The sequence below is a fragment of the Strix aluco genome, chromosome 7 (assembly GCF_031877795.1).
Source record: "Strix aluco isolate bStrAlu1 chromosome 7, bStrAlu1.hap1, whole genome shotgun sequence".
NCBI lineage: Eukaryota > Metazoa > Chordata > Aves > Strigiformes > Strigidae > Strix > Strix aluco.
Window position 1 is genome coordinate 24,729,134 of NC_133937.1, and position 17,855 is coordinate 24,746,988.

The 17,855-nt window shown below is 49.8% G+C and overlaps 2 protein-coding genes across 2 annotated transcripts; both read right to left on the bottom strand.

Annotated features, from left to right (window-relative positions):
* Positions 1–6,193: 6,193 nt before the first annotated feature.
* On the bottom strand, positions 6,194–8,062 carry LOC141926212 (homeobox protein vent1-like). Its single transcript, XM_074831636.1, has 4 exons — positions 7,935–8,062; positions 7,478–7,788; positions 7,092–7,324; positions 6,194–6,553 (listed from the first exon to the last, which is right to left on the bottom strand). The coding sequence occupies exons 1-4, from the start codon at positions 8,060–8,062 to the stop codon at positions 6,194–6,196; spliced, it is 1,032 nt and encodes a 343-aa protein (XP_074687737.1).
* An 8,630-nt stretch (positions 8,063–16,692) lies between these two features.
* LOC141925648 (uncharacterized) lies at positions 16,693–17,855 on the bottom strand. The gene is made up of 3 exons (XM_074830063.1): positions 17,636–17,855; positions 17,210–17,433; positions 16,693–17,004 (listed from the first exon to the last, which is right to left on the bottom strand). The coding sequence occupies exons 1-3, from the start codon at positions 17,853–17,855 to the stop codon at positions 16,693–16,695; spliced, it is 756 nt and encodes a 251-aa protein (XP_074686164.1).

Consider the following 17,855-nt stretch of genomic DNA (forward strand, 5'->3'; position numbering starts at 1 on the left):
GCCTACAAATTTCTTACTTATGTCGTGCTTCTGCACACTTAAAGAGCATGGAAATCCTATTAAATTTTATGGGAGAAAATAATATTCCTGCCTGAGAAAATATAGAAAACCTTAGAGGAAAAAGAGCTGTAAGAGTAGCATTATCTGACTTTTGCCATCTCACTGCAAACACATCACCATTCATAAAAAGGGACATGAAGTTCTTTGAAGTCTGAGAATTAACATATTGTCTCAAACACGTTCAGCTCTGCGGGAAAGCTAGTTCATTATCTCTGACTGTATAAACTCAAGCAGTAGTGACTGTTTACTGAAACAACCTGTAAATGTGTTAGCCTGTGTTTGCAGAGGATAAGGACTGTGCCATCCCAGGCCCACTTCAGACCGTAAAAGTGGTTCTTTTCTCACCCTTATCTGAATCATCCTTGAACAGACTGCCTCTGAACAGAGTTTACACTCCTCTTCTTTGATCTACTTTATAAGAACATCAAAACTGTTTACTTTGAAATGCACACATTTCTTTCTTGCGGTGCAGGGAAAGGAGATCATGTTTTAAGACAAGAACAGATAAATTCAAGCCAACTACTCGATTTTTCAGTGTTTCTTGTCCTGTCCAATATCCTGAAATGTAACTGCTCATTGCTGAATCTGATTCTTAAATAAATTCATAAGAATTAACTCATTCTACTACCTATAATTCAAAACTTCCCACCCCCCTTTCTACAAATGACCTAACAAATTGCCACACTAACGCCACTGTGATCTAGTTTTAAACCTTCTCTTCCGGAAGACTTCTTTAAATCTCTGATACTACATAAACTGAAGACAACTGTAGCTCACCCTTCAGAGAAAGACGAGAGTCCTAACTGCAGCACTCTGCCTCATGGACAGCAGCGAAAAGTATTTAACGCAGCATTACCAACTAACTCCTAGTTCAAACAACATCTACACACCCTGACTTGACAAAGAGCAGCACCTCACTCGTAGACATATTGGGAAGATACTAGTACCAGTGTTTCTCCATAATTTTTACCTATTTGCAAGCTCGAGGACTACATACTTATTCCTACCTCGAGTCACTTGCCTTTGCTGGTAAAAAGGCAAGGGGATTCTTCCCAACCTTGCAACAAACAGGCAAGAGGGGCTCCAAATTTGGGTTTAAACCTCATAAAAGAGGCCTCTCTATATCCTCCTTTGTTACAGGTCCCTTCTGAATCCTTGTCCTTCATACCAGGAGATAACGACTGAAAATCACGGCGTGGTTCAAGAGTCGAGGCCATGCTTGGTCAGCCTCAAAAGCACAGGCAGTGATGCAATTATTAGCAGCTACGTGGTCAGGAGACGACTCAAAGCTGAACTTGGCGCCAGGTCAGGTAGCCTTGGGTTCTGCTAACTACCGCGTCCAGAGATTAGGCGATGTAACAATCACCTGAAAGGGGAGATTAAAGCGCCTCTCAATGGGGTCCTTTGTTCTCGGCCTCATTTGATGCTTTGCGGCCTTTTCAAACCGCCTCGCGGAAGGCGCTTTAAATGTTTGCCCCCGAAGCCGGGGCGGCCTCAGCGAGCGCGGAGCGCCGGCAGCAGCGGGGAGCGATGGAGAAGCGGCCCTTCTCGGTGGAGTGGCTGGCCCAGAGCAGCCGCGGCGGAGCCCGGCCCGCCGCCGCCCGCCGGCCCCGCTCCCCGCCCGGAGGCCCCGGCGGCGCGGCGAGCGCGGCGGCCCGGGGTGAGTCCCGCCTCCCCGCGCGGGCGGGGCGCGCGGCGGGGCCGCCGGTGGCGGCCGTTAGGCTGGCGGTGGCTGCACGTGAGACTGTCGCGGGGCAGCAGCCGCACGTGCGGCCGCCGCCGACGTCACCGCCCGCGCGGCGACACCCGCAGAGGGAAGGGGTCCGTGTGTCCAGGGCGTCGTGTGTGTCGTGTGTCCCCGGCTCTGACCCCCTCACTCCTGTCCCCGCAGCCGCGCTCCGGGACCGGGAGGCCGCGGGCCGCAGCAGCCCCGGGCACGACGCGGAGGCGGGCGGCGGCGCCGTGCCCGGGCGACCCCGCACCAAGTTCTCGGCCGCGCAGCTGCAGGAGCTGGAGCGGAGCTTCCGCGAGCAGCGGTACATCGGCGCCAGCGAGAAGCGGCGCCTGGCCGCCGCGCTGAACCTCTCCCAGAGCCAGGTGAGCGCGGCCGAGCCACCCCGGGCCCGCCTCTGCCCTCGGCGGCCAGCGGGCCCTCGCACCCCTCCCGAAAGCTGCGGGAGGGGAGAGGCGGCCTCAGCCCCGCACCTCATGACCATCGCGGGGACTGGGACAGTGACGGCTCCCGCAGGGGCGGCGGGCCCGGCCCCTGCCAGCCTCTCCTCTGGCAGACAACAAATGGAAGTGAGTTTACCGCCCTGCCCCGGCTGGCAGGGCTCGCTGCCCGCCCCAGTCTTGCGGTAAACCGAAGACAGTCTGCCAATGGAAAACGGTGAATACAAACTTAAAAGGTGAAACCTCATCGGAGGTAAAAATACTTGCACGATCACCAGAGTTTCAATCTTCAGACTAATTCTTCCTGAAAATTAGGTATCTGCTTGGCAGTATTACAGAATTTCTCTCTGAACAGAACTAGCCCTACCCAGCCCTTTTAATCCCACAGCACCAGTCCTGGTCTAAATCTGATCTCTGAGTAACTGGCTTGCCATTTGTCATGGAGTTATCACAGCTTGATTCCTCCTCATGCAAAGAAAATTACTCTCCATTGAATATAGATCAGTTATTAGCCCTAAATCTTATAACTGTTAATATAGTCTGTTAGTCTGATAATAAATCTGACTTCAGAATGTATTACTATATGGAAAAGGGACAACTGGGTTGGTTCTTGACTTTTTTTTTTTTTTTTTTTTTTTCTCCTTATCCTCAGATAAAAACCTGGTTTCAGAATCGTCGTATGAAGTTTAAACGTCAGACTCAAGATGCCAGGGTGGAAGCTCTTTTCTCGGGCTTATTTTTGCCCTATCACTGTTACCCAGATATTGCTACATCCAGCTATTCTCATGGGATGGATGTCAATGTCTCTTCTACCTCTACTGTTTCCCTTCACCCAGCTATGCCAAGCACTGCCTTGTTGTTACCTTCTGTTCCAGCTCAGTCCCTTCAGGCAGTTTTGACAAGTCCAGCTTTACTATTGCCTCCCAGCCCGGGATCATCTTGTTACTCTTCTGTAATTCCAGCAATGACTCTAACCGATGACCATAAAAGACTGAAGTTCCAGCCATATCTTCCTTCCTGTTAAAAATGCCAAAGATGACCTGTAATCACATTAAGAACTTCCAAATATCTCCAAGAGTAATTATATAACTTATTTTGTTATATTAAGTAGATTGATGATTCAATTTTATTTTTTTAATCAAATTTTGGGGTTTATGTTAAAGGAGAGAAGAATTTGCATGTATTAGAGAAGTAATACTGAGAGTGGAAGTGGATGACTTGAAACTTCCCTTTGTTCCTACAGTCTTCACTATGCTGTATTGAAGCTTCTCTATAAATTTTCTTATCCAAAAGTTTGCTTTTCAGAAAATAACCTATAATCATGTGGGGATCTCCACTGAAAAAGTAGAGTACTGTTTGTGCTATATATGTAATTATATTACATAGTAATTATATAATGTAATAGACAACAGGGCTAAAAACTGTGGCCATCCTACTTGAGTGTGAGTTTTTAAGGAAAGATTTGTAAGCTACAGCAAATGCGTTGAAATGAAAATGGTACCAAAGGTAGCAGCCCTATGAACGAAACTGAACAAGTTGCCCAGTAATGTCTTTTATCTGTATGTTCTGCATCGTTCCTAAAGTGGTCTCCCCTGTTTGTTGATGTAGATATTCCATTCATGCATTTGAAGAGAGGTGAGGCTAAGGAATTAATTGGCAAGCATGTATTTTAATGCCAGTGTCAAACATATTTCAAGTCTGCTGATGAAAACATTGGGGTTGTTCACAAGTTCAGGTCTCCTGGGACACTCAAAATGAAAATGCTTCAGTTTTTACTTCTACAGCTTCAGCTGTAACTTGGCAGCTTCACTAATTTTAAACTGCAGGGTTCTGTTAGGTTTGCTATCAGAAACACTCGGGGCTGTTCTTAAAAATTCCAAGGCAAGCTCTATGGAAAATGGCAAAGCTGAGCCTTTTAGGAAGCAGTGAGATCTTGCATCAGCATAAAGCAACTGCAGCAGGTGAGATTACATCTCCTTCCCCGCCCCCTGACCATCCTAACCTGCTTGCCAGGTGATGGTTAGACTACTTTGTCAACAGAGGAAAACAAAAAAAAAAAATTACCCCCCTCCCCCCCAAAAAAAACCCTCCCTTTCCCGTAGAGATTGCTCATAAGAAAAAAAAGTTGACAAATGCAGCCTACAACAGTGCTGTGCCATGCCTTCCCTGCTTCCCCTCTCTCCCCTCCCATTAACGGTTGTGTTGTGGGGCTAAGGAGAGCAAAGGTGAAATGAGGCTTCGGTAGACAATAGGGATATTGAGATACAGGAGGGGATGTACTTCCATCCAAATTCCTGCCCCTGTGTCTCATCTGCTCTCTGATTATAACCTCTGGTGAAAAAAGAAATCCCTGAGCATGCCATAGCAAGGTTATCTCTGAACCTGCTCCCAAGCACCCCTACCTTTCCTACCTAGGTGGAGGGTGAGAGACACTTGAAGGAATTTCCCCCTCTCCCAACACCACGACAGCACTGCTCCCAGATGCACCTAGGCAGCTGAAGGGACAACATGCGTTTCTCAGAAGATGCAGCATGACTATTAATGGTCAACCTGTAATTCCACATCTCACTTCCCCCAGCGACCAACAAGTTTGCTTCCAACCTGGATCCTCTTAGAGTTAAGACTGCATCTGGTTTGAAACGGCATAATTGGAGAAAATTCCCTTTCCCCTTCCAAGCCATCCTTTCACAAGTGAGAATCCCCATGGCTATTAAATCAAAACTCTTGAGGGCTCACTGGATTGGAGGGTGGAGGGGGAAAATTTAAACCACACCACAGCAATCAATTTCATTTCTAATGCATTTAGAAGACCTTTCAGGTGAATTAAAGAAACTTAATTGACAATTCTTATTTCTTGGTCTTTTAGACTTTAACCAAGTTATTTCAGGAGAGGAGTGAAAACTGATCACTGGGAGAACTAAAAATCCAACAAATTTCAGGATTGCTAAAACAAAAACTTAAGCTACTCCTTTTGAATGTTTCTTCTAAAGGGTTCAATTTACTAAAGAAATGTTCAAAATATGCAATTACCATGGGCATTTAGTGGTGAATCAAAGGCCAAATTTGCAGGTTAAAAACCCCTGTAGACTATATGGCTATGAACCAAACACAATTATGCTGTTAAATTTTTTACAAAGTGTTTGTTTTGATAATTGCAAAACTAAAATTCCACACTGAAGGCTTGAACTATTTGATTCTGTTTAAGGACACATCGACTTAATATTTGTGATTAACACAGCTGATGCTTTCATATGAAAGATGACACTGGAAATGCAAAGCAATGAATTGACTGATATTCAGAAGAGAAACTCACCAAGAGTCTTCTTCCTCCTGGAAGATGCACTTAGCCAAAAGCACAATGCAATGCAACTGTTAAGGTCCAGGCTCCCAAACACACTCAATGACAGACAAGACTATCTCAGCATGAGTGTAGGAAAATCAGGTAAGATGTATTAAAACATCTAAATCCTTCCCCATTACCCAAAAATTGGAATTCAGGTGACCTTTACAGAGTTGGCACATATAACTCTGTTCAGATTTTATTTATGTATATATACATACACACATGGAAAACGGAATGTGCAATGAAAACCAGTTTCTTAACATGCCCATTTCAGATTAAACTTAATAACTTTGCCCTACACTACAAGAAATTTGGCAAAAGCAAGTTTCTGCTGCAGCTTTTTTCTCTGTCAGCAGCCCTTTCAGCAGCTTCCTTTCAGTCTACTATCTTTTGAATTAAAATAGTAGACTACCAGTATTTTAAAAATTAATAGCTTATCAAACAAAAAATTACTGAGTGGCATCACATCCAATAAATTTTAATATCAATTAGTACAAATATAAAATTATTCCTTTTCACATTTAACTTAAAATAATAAACACATACTCTTCCAAATCAGATGAGTTCTGAGCACCACATACATAACAGTTTTCACCTTTGCCTGCCCTTTTGTTTTCACTATAATGCATATACAGGGTGGCATTGCTTGTCCATTTTGCTCTGAATAATTGGATGGAAAAAATAATGAGGAAGAATGTGTTGATGGTAGTACGGCAGCTCATTTGCCATAAAGCGGTAGGTGCTTTGCGATGCGTCATATCTGGGAAAGGAGAAGCTGAACTGCACAGCAGGCACTGGGGTAAAAGGCAGGAGTCTCTGGTGCTGAGGAGCAAAAGGGTAGTGGAGAGCATCCTGAAGCAGAGCTGGTGGGGTCCCCGGGGAATAGCTGTAGAGTGGAGCAGGAGACACGAGGCCATGCTGGCGGTCCTGGATCTGCCTCTTCAGTTTCATCCTCCGGTTCTGAAACCAGGTCTTGATCTGAGCAACAAAACAGAACGGGGTGGGGAGTGGAGAAGACAGATCAGGGACTTTGCTTAAAAATAACGTGCAAACTATGAACAACTGTATCTCGGCTGCTTTTGCCGTTTTGCTCCACTTGAATTGACAGAGTTGGACTGATGCTTTCGCCCTAGGTAACCGAAACAGAGGATCTGGGGAGTGTAGAGGGGAAGAATGTCCGTGCTCAGTGATTTTAGATTAATCACTTCGAGTCTTTAAGACTGTATATAAGCTTTGCAAGGTCTACGCAGATGGCTGTACACCAAGAACAAGCAGTTTACCTTACTAAGAAATAAGGAACGTTGATACCTCCTCGGTAGAAAGTGCCTCCAAGTTCCCCGAGTCTTAACTCGCTAGTTAATCCCCGAGGAGTCCCACTACCCTCCCCACAGCCGCTGCTAAACCCAGCTGAAGACAACTACGTCTGTTCAGCGCAGGGAAGGCCGATGCAAGACCGCCGAGCCTGGCTGCCCCTGCCCGACGGGGCCGGGAGGGATCCGCTTCCTTCGGGACCCACCTGGATCTCCGAGAGCTGCAGGGCAGCCGCCAGCTTCCTCCGCTCCGAGGCCCCCAGGTACTTCTGCCGCTGGAAGGTCTTCTCCAGCCGGCAGACCTGCTCCGAGGTGAAGGCTGTCCGCGCCCGCCGCTGCCGCCCGCGGGTCCCGCTCGCCGCCGCCGGGCGCTCCCCGCCTGCGCTCTCGCTCTCGTAGCCCGAAGACTCGTCGGCGCTCAGCCAGCCGCCGTCGGGGGCTGCAAAGGAGGAGGGAAGGGGCGGCGGTGAGGCCTCTTCCCCCTGCGTGGGGGGGCCTCCGCCTCCACTCACCCTGCCGGGCCATTGCACCGACGGGAATCGTCCCGCCCGCCCGCTCCCCTTATCTTTCTCCCTGTCCCCTCCTCACCCACCTGGCTCCGACGGGCACGGCTCGATGGGCTCCCGGGGACCGTCTCGGCCCCGCTCTGCCGCGCAGGGCTCGCTGTCCGCGGGCTGGCTCGGCCGCGGCCCCCGCCGTCGGGGCTCGGCTCTGGCCAGGAGGTGGGTACTGCCGAGAGAGGTGGGGGCGCGGGGAGGGGGCGCGCAGCAGATGTGGGGCCTGACCCCGTGGGGCTTGGTCTCTGCCAAGGTGAGTATGGCATGGTTCATGGCGGAGACTAGCTGGGGGACCGTCAGGCTCGGCCCGCTCTTATATGGGCGTTCCGGTCCCGGACGGGCTCGTCTGCAAGTGTGAACCCACATCAAAGTGGGAATCGAGCAGAGATAACAGCTGCGAGCTAGGAGGAAAGTTCACACGTCTGGCAAATGTCTACAGCCCCTGGCTCCAGCGTGTCTGCGGGGCCCGGGAGACCCCCTTGAAGTGCAAACCTGCCCCTCTCCCCCGGAGGGCAGGGCACGGGCAGGCCCAGCCCCGCAAACGGGCGTTTAAAGATACCGACGGTGCTGACAACAGTGCGGTTTTTACCCACTCCCTTTTCAGCCGTGGGGTCCCGCATTGCGCAGGTACCCCGAGACGGCCCGGCCCGGCCCGCACCGTCGGGGCAGGGATGTGGCCGGGGCAGGGATGAAGGGTGAGGGGTAACGTTATGCCGGCGAGATCTGCCAGCCCCGGGACACTTCACCTCGGACTGTACTCCCCGGGAAAAGTCGTGGGGGACCGCTATGAAGTCCCTATCCCCAAGTCTGAGCCCTCACCCGCGGGCACTACGGCCGGGCTGTGGGGTTAGCAGGGCCGTGGGCCCTCTCAGCTTGAACTTGGCGCCGTCTGTCTAGTCAGAAAACGCAACCGATCTCCCCAAGAGTTTAGCGATCAAAGTACTAAGTGACCAGCGAAGCTCGCACCTCATCAGCTTCAAACTATCCCAATCCACACGTCTCTTCCCGAGAAGGACGATGCCCTTGTAATACAGGGAGGACACCAAGACACACCACATATTCCCCCACCCCCAGCAAAGCTTGCTTGGGGAAAGGCCGGCTGGGAAAAAGGGGCATCCCGGCAGCTCAGCCCATCTCCCGGCTCTTCTTGTGTCCAATTTACAGCCAGCTTTTAGCCACTCCAGTGAAAAAGACAGCACTGACCACGACCCCACTGGCAGTAGCAATACTTGGATAACACCACATTCTAATCGTCGATTTTTCCTGAAGAGCAGGGAAAGTGATCACCATCCCTGTAACTGGGTAAATGCACTGACAGGACCTCAATTTCCACTAAACTTCTCAGGGTTCCTGCTGGGATGCACAACTGAAAGGAGTGGGCACCATAAACCTGTGATCTACTGCGGAGGGAGCTCGTTTCTTTCTAAGAACACAGCAATAATCTCAGTTCCCACACAGAAGAGTAGATGTGAGGTTTTTTTCCTCAAAAGAAAAAAAAAAAAAAAAAAAAAGTCAAACACCCCAACCAAACCAACTCCCCTCAAAACTCCCCTGAAAGATCAGGGAAGAAAATCATATTCGTGCTACCCATTTTCATTGTTTCAAGTGTTCCGGTAACTCCATGGCCAGGGCAATGGACAGTACATTATCGACCCCTCCTGCCCCCACAAAGGCCGTGGTGGCTTCTTTGAGCTCTGGCCCCAGGGCAGCGATAAAGCCCAGGCACTAGGGCAATGCAAATGCCTTCCCAAACCCACAGAGCCCAGGAGCTGGATTCCTCCTGGAACTTTGCTTGCAACATCAGCCCCTAAGGGCAGGGATGGGAGAGCCTGCACTTGCCTCGGCACAGCCCTGATAGAGAGATCGGCCTGCTCCTTGTGGGGTGCTGGGCACAGCCACTAATGGAGATTCACTCAGTGCTGGCCCAAAACTATAATTTTGCCTCATACGCACAAGCCAGCACAAATGCCCAAGCAGCTGAACATTGAGCTGGAGACCAGACTCCCTCCCTTGGTCAGAAACACATACCTGGGAGTGCCACCGACCCAACCAAAACCACCGTAACAGGGGAGTGTTTAAACCCCGTAGTGTTTCCTAGACACATTCCAGTGAAACAGAGATAGGCCATTCACTGCCCCCCAAAAGAGCTGAGTGCCTGCACATGAATTTTAATAACTTCTGGATTTAATATGATTCCTGAGCTATTCCACCTCTGTATGGTCCCTCTTTTTCTGGAGCAAACACACCACTGTACTCACTGTCTCCATGTTATTTCAGAGTGGCCATTTCTGAATAACCCCATGCGTGGACAAATCCAAGCAGAGAAATTCCAGCTCCACTGTGTATAAACCCATCCACAGCAAGTTGTTCCTTGCTTGTACACTATCTGCAGAGCCTGACTGCCTCGCCAAAACAAAGTTTGGACATAGTACCTGAAAACCACCGGGATTCAGGAGCTCCTAAACTGAGCACACACCTACCCAGCAAGCAGGGTGCTCCACCCAGGGTGGCCTCCCCACCGGTGCTCAGCAGATGAAACCTACGCCAAGCCAGGCAGCCCTGGGTCTCCTGTGCCCTGCAGTCCCCCCACCCAGGCACACAGTGACACCCAGGGACTACTGTCTAGGGAGCAGCACTTCATCCCTACTGCCAAGATTAAACCAGGCATGAGATGACCATTCAGTGCTGTGTCCAAAGAGACCAGCGTGTGCATTTATACATTATGTGCCTTATAGAGGAAAATTGTTAGTACTCCTGAATAGGTGCTGTCATTTCCCCTCTCATTTGTTTGAGGATGTAGAGAAGCAGCTGACCTGTCCACTGTCTGCTGAAAACCAAAGAAAACTGACTCCCCCCCCAGCTTTTTTTTTTTTTTTTAATTAGAACCTAATCTGAATTGTGTGTTGAATAAGATGTTTATACCCAACCCTAGGATCCCCTCTCTGGACCAACGTAGCTGAGGACCACATCTGTGGACCACAAAACCCTGGAACAGATGGGGAAGGGGTGGGAGGTGTTATGTGGCTGTTGTAGCTCCCATCAGAAAGAGGTGGCAGTATGAGAAACTTGGAAACTTTGATGACCCTGGGTGGATAGAGGCTCTGCAGCTGCAGTTAAATTCTCCCCTCACCTTGTAGAAATACAGTGATTATAGGAGACACAAATTTACCTCCATTCAATTCTTTCATATCACTTGAAACTTTTGTACCATTTAATTGATATATAGCCATGATCAAAAATAAATCTAAGTTTTTAGGGAAATTAATGTATTTTCATGTAGAACTTGGGGATACTCTATTATATTGGCTAATACATGTATTTTTCTTACATGATTTATATTTATAGTGGACCCATTTCTCCAAATCATAATTCCAAATATTTATTGTTCTGCATTTACATGTAAGTCTTACAACCATAAGAAACATGGTTATGCCAAGAAATTTACTGATAACTTATCTGCACTTAGTAACTCAGTAACTTGTAACCCTGAAATTTAGGTGCAGTGATTAATGTCAGAATGTGTGAATTACAGCTAAGCTCATCAGGAAAAAAGTGCTCTTTTCATGTGAACTCTACAAGACTTCTAGGGACAAATGGTAGATTTATCTCACTGGTACACAACGGGAATATTTATTTCAGGCCTTTGTGCACACACACAAAGTATAAACCCATGAGAGCAGGCAGGACTGTAGCAACTGTACATGCATGAAGGCATTGTTGGGAGAAGGTTCAACCCATTATCTAGGCTGCAGCATTTCCTGCACCAGTTACTAGAAGCTCACTCTTTACTGGAAGCTGAAGTACTTGTACTCCCCAAGAATGCTGTTGGTGTGCCAGGTCCCTCAACATACTGTCACACCTGGTTTTGTGTGACAGCATGAGAAAAAATGGCAACAAATTGGAAAACAGAAGAATAATCCTTCTCAAGAAAAATAATTTCACAGAATCACCAAGGTTGGAAAAGACCTTGAAGATCATCTAGTCCAACAATTAACCTAACACTGACCATTCTCAACTACACCATATCCCTCAGCGCTATGTTGACCCTACTCTTAAACACCTCCAGGGATGGGGACTCCACCACCTCCCTGGGCAGCCCATTCCAACACCTAACAACCTGTTCTGTAAAGAAATGCTTCCTAATATCCAGTCTAAACCTTCCCTGGCGCAACTTGAGGCCATTCCCTCTTGTCCTATCGCTTGTTACTTGGTTAAAGAGACTCATCCCCAGTTCTCTGCAACCTCCTTTCAGGTAGTTGTAGAGGGCGATGAGGTCTCAGCCTCCTCTTCTCCAGACTGAACCCCAGTTCCCTCAGCCATTCCTCATAAGACCTGTCCTCCAGACCCTTCAACAGCTTCATTGCCCTTCTTTGGACGCACTCGAGTAATTAGTTTCTGGCATAGTTGGGCAAATCTTCAGGTTCCAGACTCTCCTCCTACTAGCCATGTTTATAAGAAGTAGTCCATGAAAAAAAGTAAACTAGGCAAACTGACATAACATTTATCATGGATTAAGAGCTGATGCATTAAGTCACCAGACCTGGGATCTGCTGGGCTGCTAAATTAGTTTCCATCGTAGGCAGAGCTCATTTAACTTTCTGAAAAGCCCAGATATTTCAAAGTCTTCTTGAGGAAACTGGAGAAATGGGGATAATAGAGGATGCAGTATGAACAACTGCAATGCCACCCCACCCCCACGGGGGAAAAACACCCAACCCTCCCACGTTTAGATGCACGAATAGTCAGGACGAGAGAGTCTGGGGCAGTGCGGCAGCCCTTCAGAGGCCAGTAAGCTGACTTACTGCGGGGAACCAGGTTAACATTGCTGGAAGGGCAGGCAGGCCAAGGCATTTTGCCGCAGAGAAGCCGGAGCTGCTGGCAGTGGCAGGGCCCGCGCTGGGCGCCCTGCCCCCAGGAGCAGCTGCCCGCGGCCGGTGGGACAACTGATGACTGTTTGTACCCTCCACTGCTCCCCTTTGGAAATGCTAACTAGGTTATTCAGCGCCTTCTTTGATGTCCTGATAGATGCCATTAGATAGTCAATTAGGCATCAACGAGATCGATTGTTTCGGAATAGATGCTTTTCTGTTTGAAGTACCCGTGAACACTAACAGGGCCATCACCCAGGCGCTCCTTTGCCCACGGGAACAATGCGGACTAACACACAATAAATAACAAATGCTCCTGACTCAGCCCGCAGTGCTGCACCCTCTTCTCTCTCCGGCTCACACGCTGCAAGCCCAGATATTCCTATTCAGCAGCTGTGGGAGCAAACACGGGCTTTGCATTAGGAACAATTTATCGGGAAATCTCATTCAGTTCTTTGCGCAACTAATGGACAAAGCGCCTAGATAAGTTAAATACAAGTTAGCTCGAAACAAAATAGCACTTGAATTCCCACTCACGCCATCGCCGTATTGCCCGAGGATTTGTGACACCTCCACATTTGTTCAGAATTGCCCAGGCAGAATAACTAAGCGCTAAAATAAGAATTAAAGCACTTAACCTACCCGAATAACAAAGAGATGCCGGGATTAGCTCTCTACTAAATAGTATTAGAAGATAACACTAGGTCGAGGCCTAGAAGTTTAAGAGACAACTATAAAGGAAAAATAGTAAAGTCTACACAGGGAACACGTCGAGACGAAGAGATCTCTGCTCTTTCTTCCTCCCCCGCTTCGGTGGGATTTATCAAGTTAATTGTCATCTAATTGCGTATCAAAGAAAGAGATAATGGGCAGCAATTAGATGTAATGGCCTGGCAGTGCGAGATCTCTCCCGATTAGCACATAACGCTGAATAACTTCACCTGGTTTGTAAAGAGGTCCCTGGAGTGGCTCCACCGTGTCTGGGAGCTGCAGGGGGGGAATATCCCGACCCTATTCCCAGTCCCCTGATGGCTGCTCTCGCCAAACTGGGACAGGCGGTAGGAGCGCGGGCTGCAGACGGCTCCCTGCCATTACCGCCGGGCTAATTCAATCATGTTTCTCCCCCTCCGCGCACACACGGCAGGGGAGAAAGGCTTTGAAGTTAGTGCTGCGGCAATCTTCCCCTCCCACCCCCTTTTCCTCCCCGGGGAACCCAGTTTCCAGGTTATACAACCCCTTCCTCGAGAGCCGCCAGCTCCAACAGTTTCCCCGCACAAACATTAAGCTGCTCCTCCCCAGCTAATCGGCTTCCCCCCCCCCCCCATTTGTAGCTGGCTTGCGGACTCCGCTTTGTCTTGTCGGAGAGCATTCCGGTACTGGCGGTTATTGTGATGCGATGAAAGACACAAAAGGGGGTGCTGGAAGCGAAGCGGGCTCTCAGCCTCCCTGGGGCGTGCGGCGGGTGCGGTGCCCGAGCAGGATCGCTCGGCGAGCACCCCGAGAGTGCAGGGGTCCTGCCCTGGCACGAGTGACCCTTCACTGCTGCCGGGGGTAAGCCACAGTGGATGGGAAATTCAAACAAGGAGTTTCTTTCTCCCACATCAAAGGGAAAACTTGCATCCAGGTTTTATTAACAGAAGTGGACTGCTTTAGCAAAGTTTAAGGGATTTCACATACAGTTTTCTTCATTACCTTCCAGAGAAAACCGAGTTTTGTGGGTAGAAGAGGAATTACCATGTAGACATTCGGAAGAATCTGCTGTCATTAGGAACCCAGCCAAGTGAGCGTCACCTCTTGCGCTCATCTGAGCAATTGTCGGGAAACGGGACAATATTTGCAAGCTGGCACTGCCAAAACACTGGCAAGGCATTTCCCGAGCTTGGTGAGTATACGTGTGGCCAGGGAGTCATTATGTTAAGTGATCATTAGCACCTTTTCAAACAGAGTCCAGGCTTCCCCCTCGCCAGCCCTTCTGCAGCCCGTACGCCCAAAGACCGGACACCCCGCCAGCCAGCCCGCGCCCCTCGCACCAAACCCGCCTGCCTCGGCGAGGCTACAGGGAGCCGCATACACACACCCCTCAAGCAAAGCCTCCACTTTCGAGACGACCCCGCAGCCCTGCTTGTCCCAGCGTGGTCCCCACAACCTGCGTGGGCTTAAATCGTGGCAAGGATGGCGACGCTACGCCTTGTCCCCACAGCCCCAATCGCCTCTGCCTTGCCCTAAACCTGTGCACTGAGGGGGAACTGCTCCGGCCCCGCACAAACCCTGTCCCACGGAAGCACCCCCCTCCGCGGGTGGGAGCGCTTTGTTCTCCCCCTCTCCTCCCCAGCCTTTTCATCTCTCTCATTTCCCCCCCGCCCCCGGGGCCCAGCTGCGGTGGTGCTCGTCCCCCCCTTCCCTTTCACCCTCCCCCCATTTGGTCCGGGGCGCTCCCGCAGCGCTGCGGGCAGCCCCGGCCGGGCCCCTCGGGGGGTGCTACTTCCCCCCCCCCCCCCCCCCCGCCCGATACCGCGGGCTCTGGCTTCTAACAGCACGAAGAGCTAGTACTATTCCTTTTGTACTGGGCGAGCAAAGCATTTGGAGGAGAGGTGGGATTCTCCTCTGTGACCATACAAGATTATAAGGGGATCACCCAAACTCTGAAACACTGTCCCCTTGAAAACGGGATAGCCAAATCGAGTCTCACGCTTAAGACCTTTTTCTTTTTTTGGGGGGTAAACTGTATATTTATTGGCCTTGACTTTTGCTATTTCAAAAATGTCACTGCTTTAGAGCAAAGAAAGTATTCAGCATTGCAGAGCTTTCTGAAAACCTCCTAGTTCCCTAATGACATTTGAAAGTCAGAGAGAATTGTAATTTTTTTTTAAAATTCGAATCAGTATAACTGGTCAGTAATACCTGTCTTTGAGAAATAAGCCTCCATTCAATGGGAGTTTTAATCTCATGTCAACAAATTTCCTTATCCCAAACCTCATCATATTCCTGAAGAGATCTCAGCAAGATTGATACCACCTGAGCCCTTATTAGTTTTCTGAAACTCTTGCATTAGAACCACATCAATTGGGCAATTGAAAGCAAATATTAATACCTCAAAAAGCTAGAAAAATACAGCATGGATTACAAGATAATTAAGGAGGCTTCCAAATGTGACAGCTACTCAGAAAATCAAAGGCCACAGCCTTCAGTGGCACATAATGCTGTTTTTTACCAGGCAAGTGTACTCCAGTGGCAGACTGGCCCTCAGTATACAAAAGAAAATAGGTGTGTTCAAGGATGACTGACAGAGCACCTTCAAACCATTCATTAGATGAGTCCAGATTACAAATGTACCAGAAATCTTCTAATAATCTCCGAGATCAACTCTGAAGTGATGTAAATTTTTATTGCTCTTTTCATGTGAGTTGATAATTGACTTTGAAAAATTTATGGCAATTTACATCAGTCAAGGATCATTTCTCAGAGCCTTTTCTCTATCCTGAAATCAGGCCATTTTGATCTTATGTTTTCTAGAGCATTATTCAAATTTTAAAAGTGCATAGCACAATGGTAACAAACTTTACTGCAACTTACGGAAAACCAGCTTTGGAATGTTACATTTCTTTTGATCATCACCTTCATATCCCATTAGGTGCATGTGAGATGCCAAGATACCATTCTGCGATAAGAAATTTCAAGGCTACATCCTTTCCAAGATCTGTTTAGGCAAGAGGCCCTTACTAATAATCTACTGAGGCAGCACATGAAAGTGTGAAGATATATTTACATATTTATTTAGAAAGTAACTTTTTACAGCTTAAAATCATATTCAATATGTTATTTAAAGGGCTCCAACAGAAAACATCTGTTCCACTACTATAGCAAGCCCAGTATTAGTATTAATAACAGGTCTATCCACTTATTTGGTTAAAAGCACACAGTCCCATCAGAGGACGTGCCACCTAGGACGTAGCTGAAGGGGCTGGACACCTGCTTTAGAGGACAGAGGGAAATTCATGCTTTTTTGCACTCACCCTCAGTAAATTGAAGGCGGGTGGAACAGATCTAGAGAACAAGGAGTCTATACTTCCTCTGATGAAGAGGAGCTCTCTTTTAGGGCAGGATAAATAGAGCTACAATCCTTGTGGAGGGAATTCACATGAGAGCTGGAAAAAGTTTAGGTTTATTAAAAGATTCCATTTATATTAGTGTTTGTTCCACTATGTTTCTATTTTACACAGTTGCCTATAAATGCAAGGGCCTGAAGTCCATGATTCAGATTGTCCAGTATGTCTCTGTAAACTATTTTGCTCAGTGCTGCATCATAACTCCACCAGGCAGTTACAGACAAGGGCAGCTATCAGTAGTGCAAATCCTCCTTGGTCATAGTCCATATCAGAGGGTCAGACACCCAGCAGGAAAGCTCTGGGATCCCTGTACCCCACAAAGCAGGGTGCTGCCCAAAAGCCCACAGGCTGTGCTCTGCAGGCGCTGCTGAGGTCCAGGGTGGGTGCTGGCAGCGCTGCCAAGGTGAAGCCCGCAGAAGCAGCCCCTTGCTGGGGCAGAGGTGCTGGCTGGGCCATGTATGTGAGTGGCAAGGGCACAACGCTGCTCTGAGGTCCGTAAGGGAGAGGGGGGCTGCAAAAAGGCTCCGGCCTCAGCTCCTGCAGCTGCCGCTTGAGCTTCATCCGGCGGTTCTGAAACCAGGTTTTGATCTGGAGGAAAGGGGAGGAGGGAGGGAGGTGAGGTCACTGTGGCACCCAGCCCATGCCCCAGCCATGCCCCGGCCATGCCCATGTTCCAGCCATGCCTATGCCCATGCCCTTACCCGTTCCCATGCCCGTTCCCATGCCCCGGCCATTCCCATGCCCATGCCCATGCCCATGCCCATGCCCATGGCCCGGCCCACGCCGCGCGCACCTGCACCTCCGAGAGCCGCATCCTGCCGGCCAGCTGGCGGCGCTCGGCGGCCCCCAGGTAGCGCTGCCGCTGGAATGAGCTCTCCAGGGTGCTGATCTGCTCCGCGCTGAAGGCCGTCCGCAGCCGCCGCCCGCCCCGGCCGCCGGGCTCCTCGGGGCCCGAGCACTCGGCACCCCCCTCCGGCGGGGGCTGCCCCGCTCCTCCCCACGGTCGCCCGCCCGTTCCTAGGGACAGGGAAGAGGGAAGAAAACGGTCAGCCAGGCCCGGGAACCTCGGGTCTGCCCGCCCGCCTCCTTCGCCTCCGGGCAGCCGCTGCACAGTTGCGCCTCATCGGGGCCCCGGGAGGATGGCGTAGGGCTCGCCCGTCCTCCTCCTCCTCCTCCTCCGCCTCCTCCTCCTCCACCCAGCGCAGGAGACCCCCGTTACCTGCAGCGGGGCGGGCCGCCGAGCGCTCCCTGCTCCTGCCGCCTCTCTCGGCCCGCGGGCCGGCGGGGTGCTCCTTGCTCCGCTCGCTCAAGCCGGGGCTGGAGCCAGAGCCGGGTCGGTGGCCCGCCGAGGATGGTCGGTGCGGGGAGCCCTCGGTGAGGCTCTTGAGGGCCTGGCTGCTCTGGGACAACCACTCCACAGAGAAAGGGGCCTTGGTCAT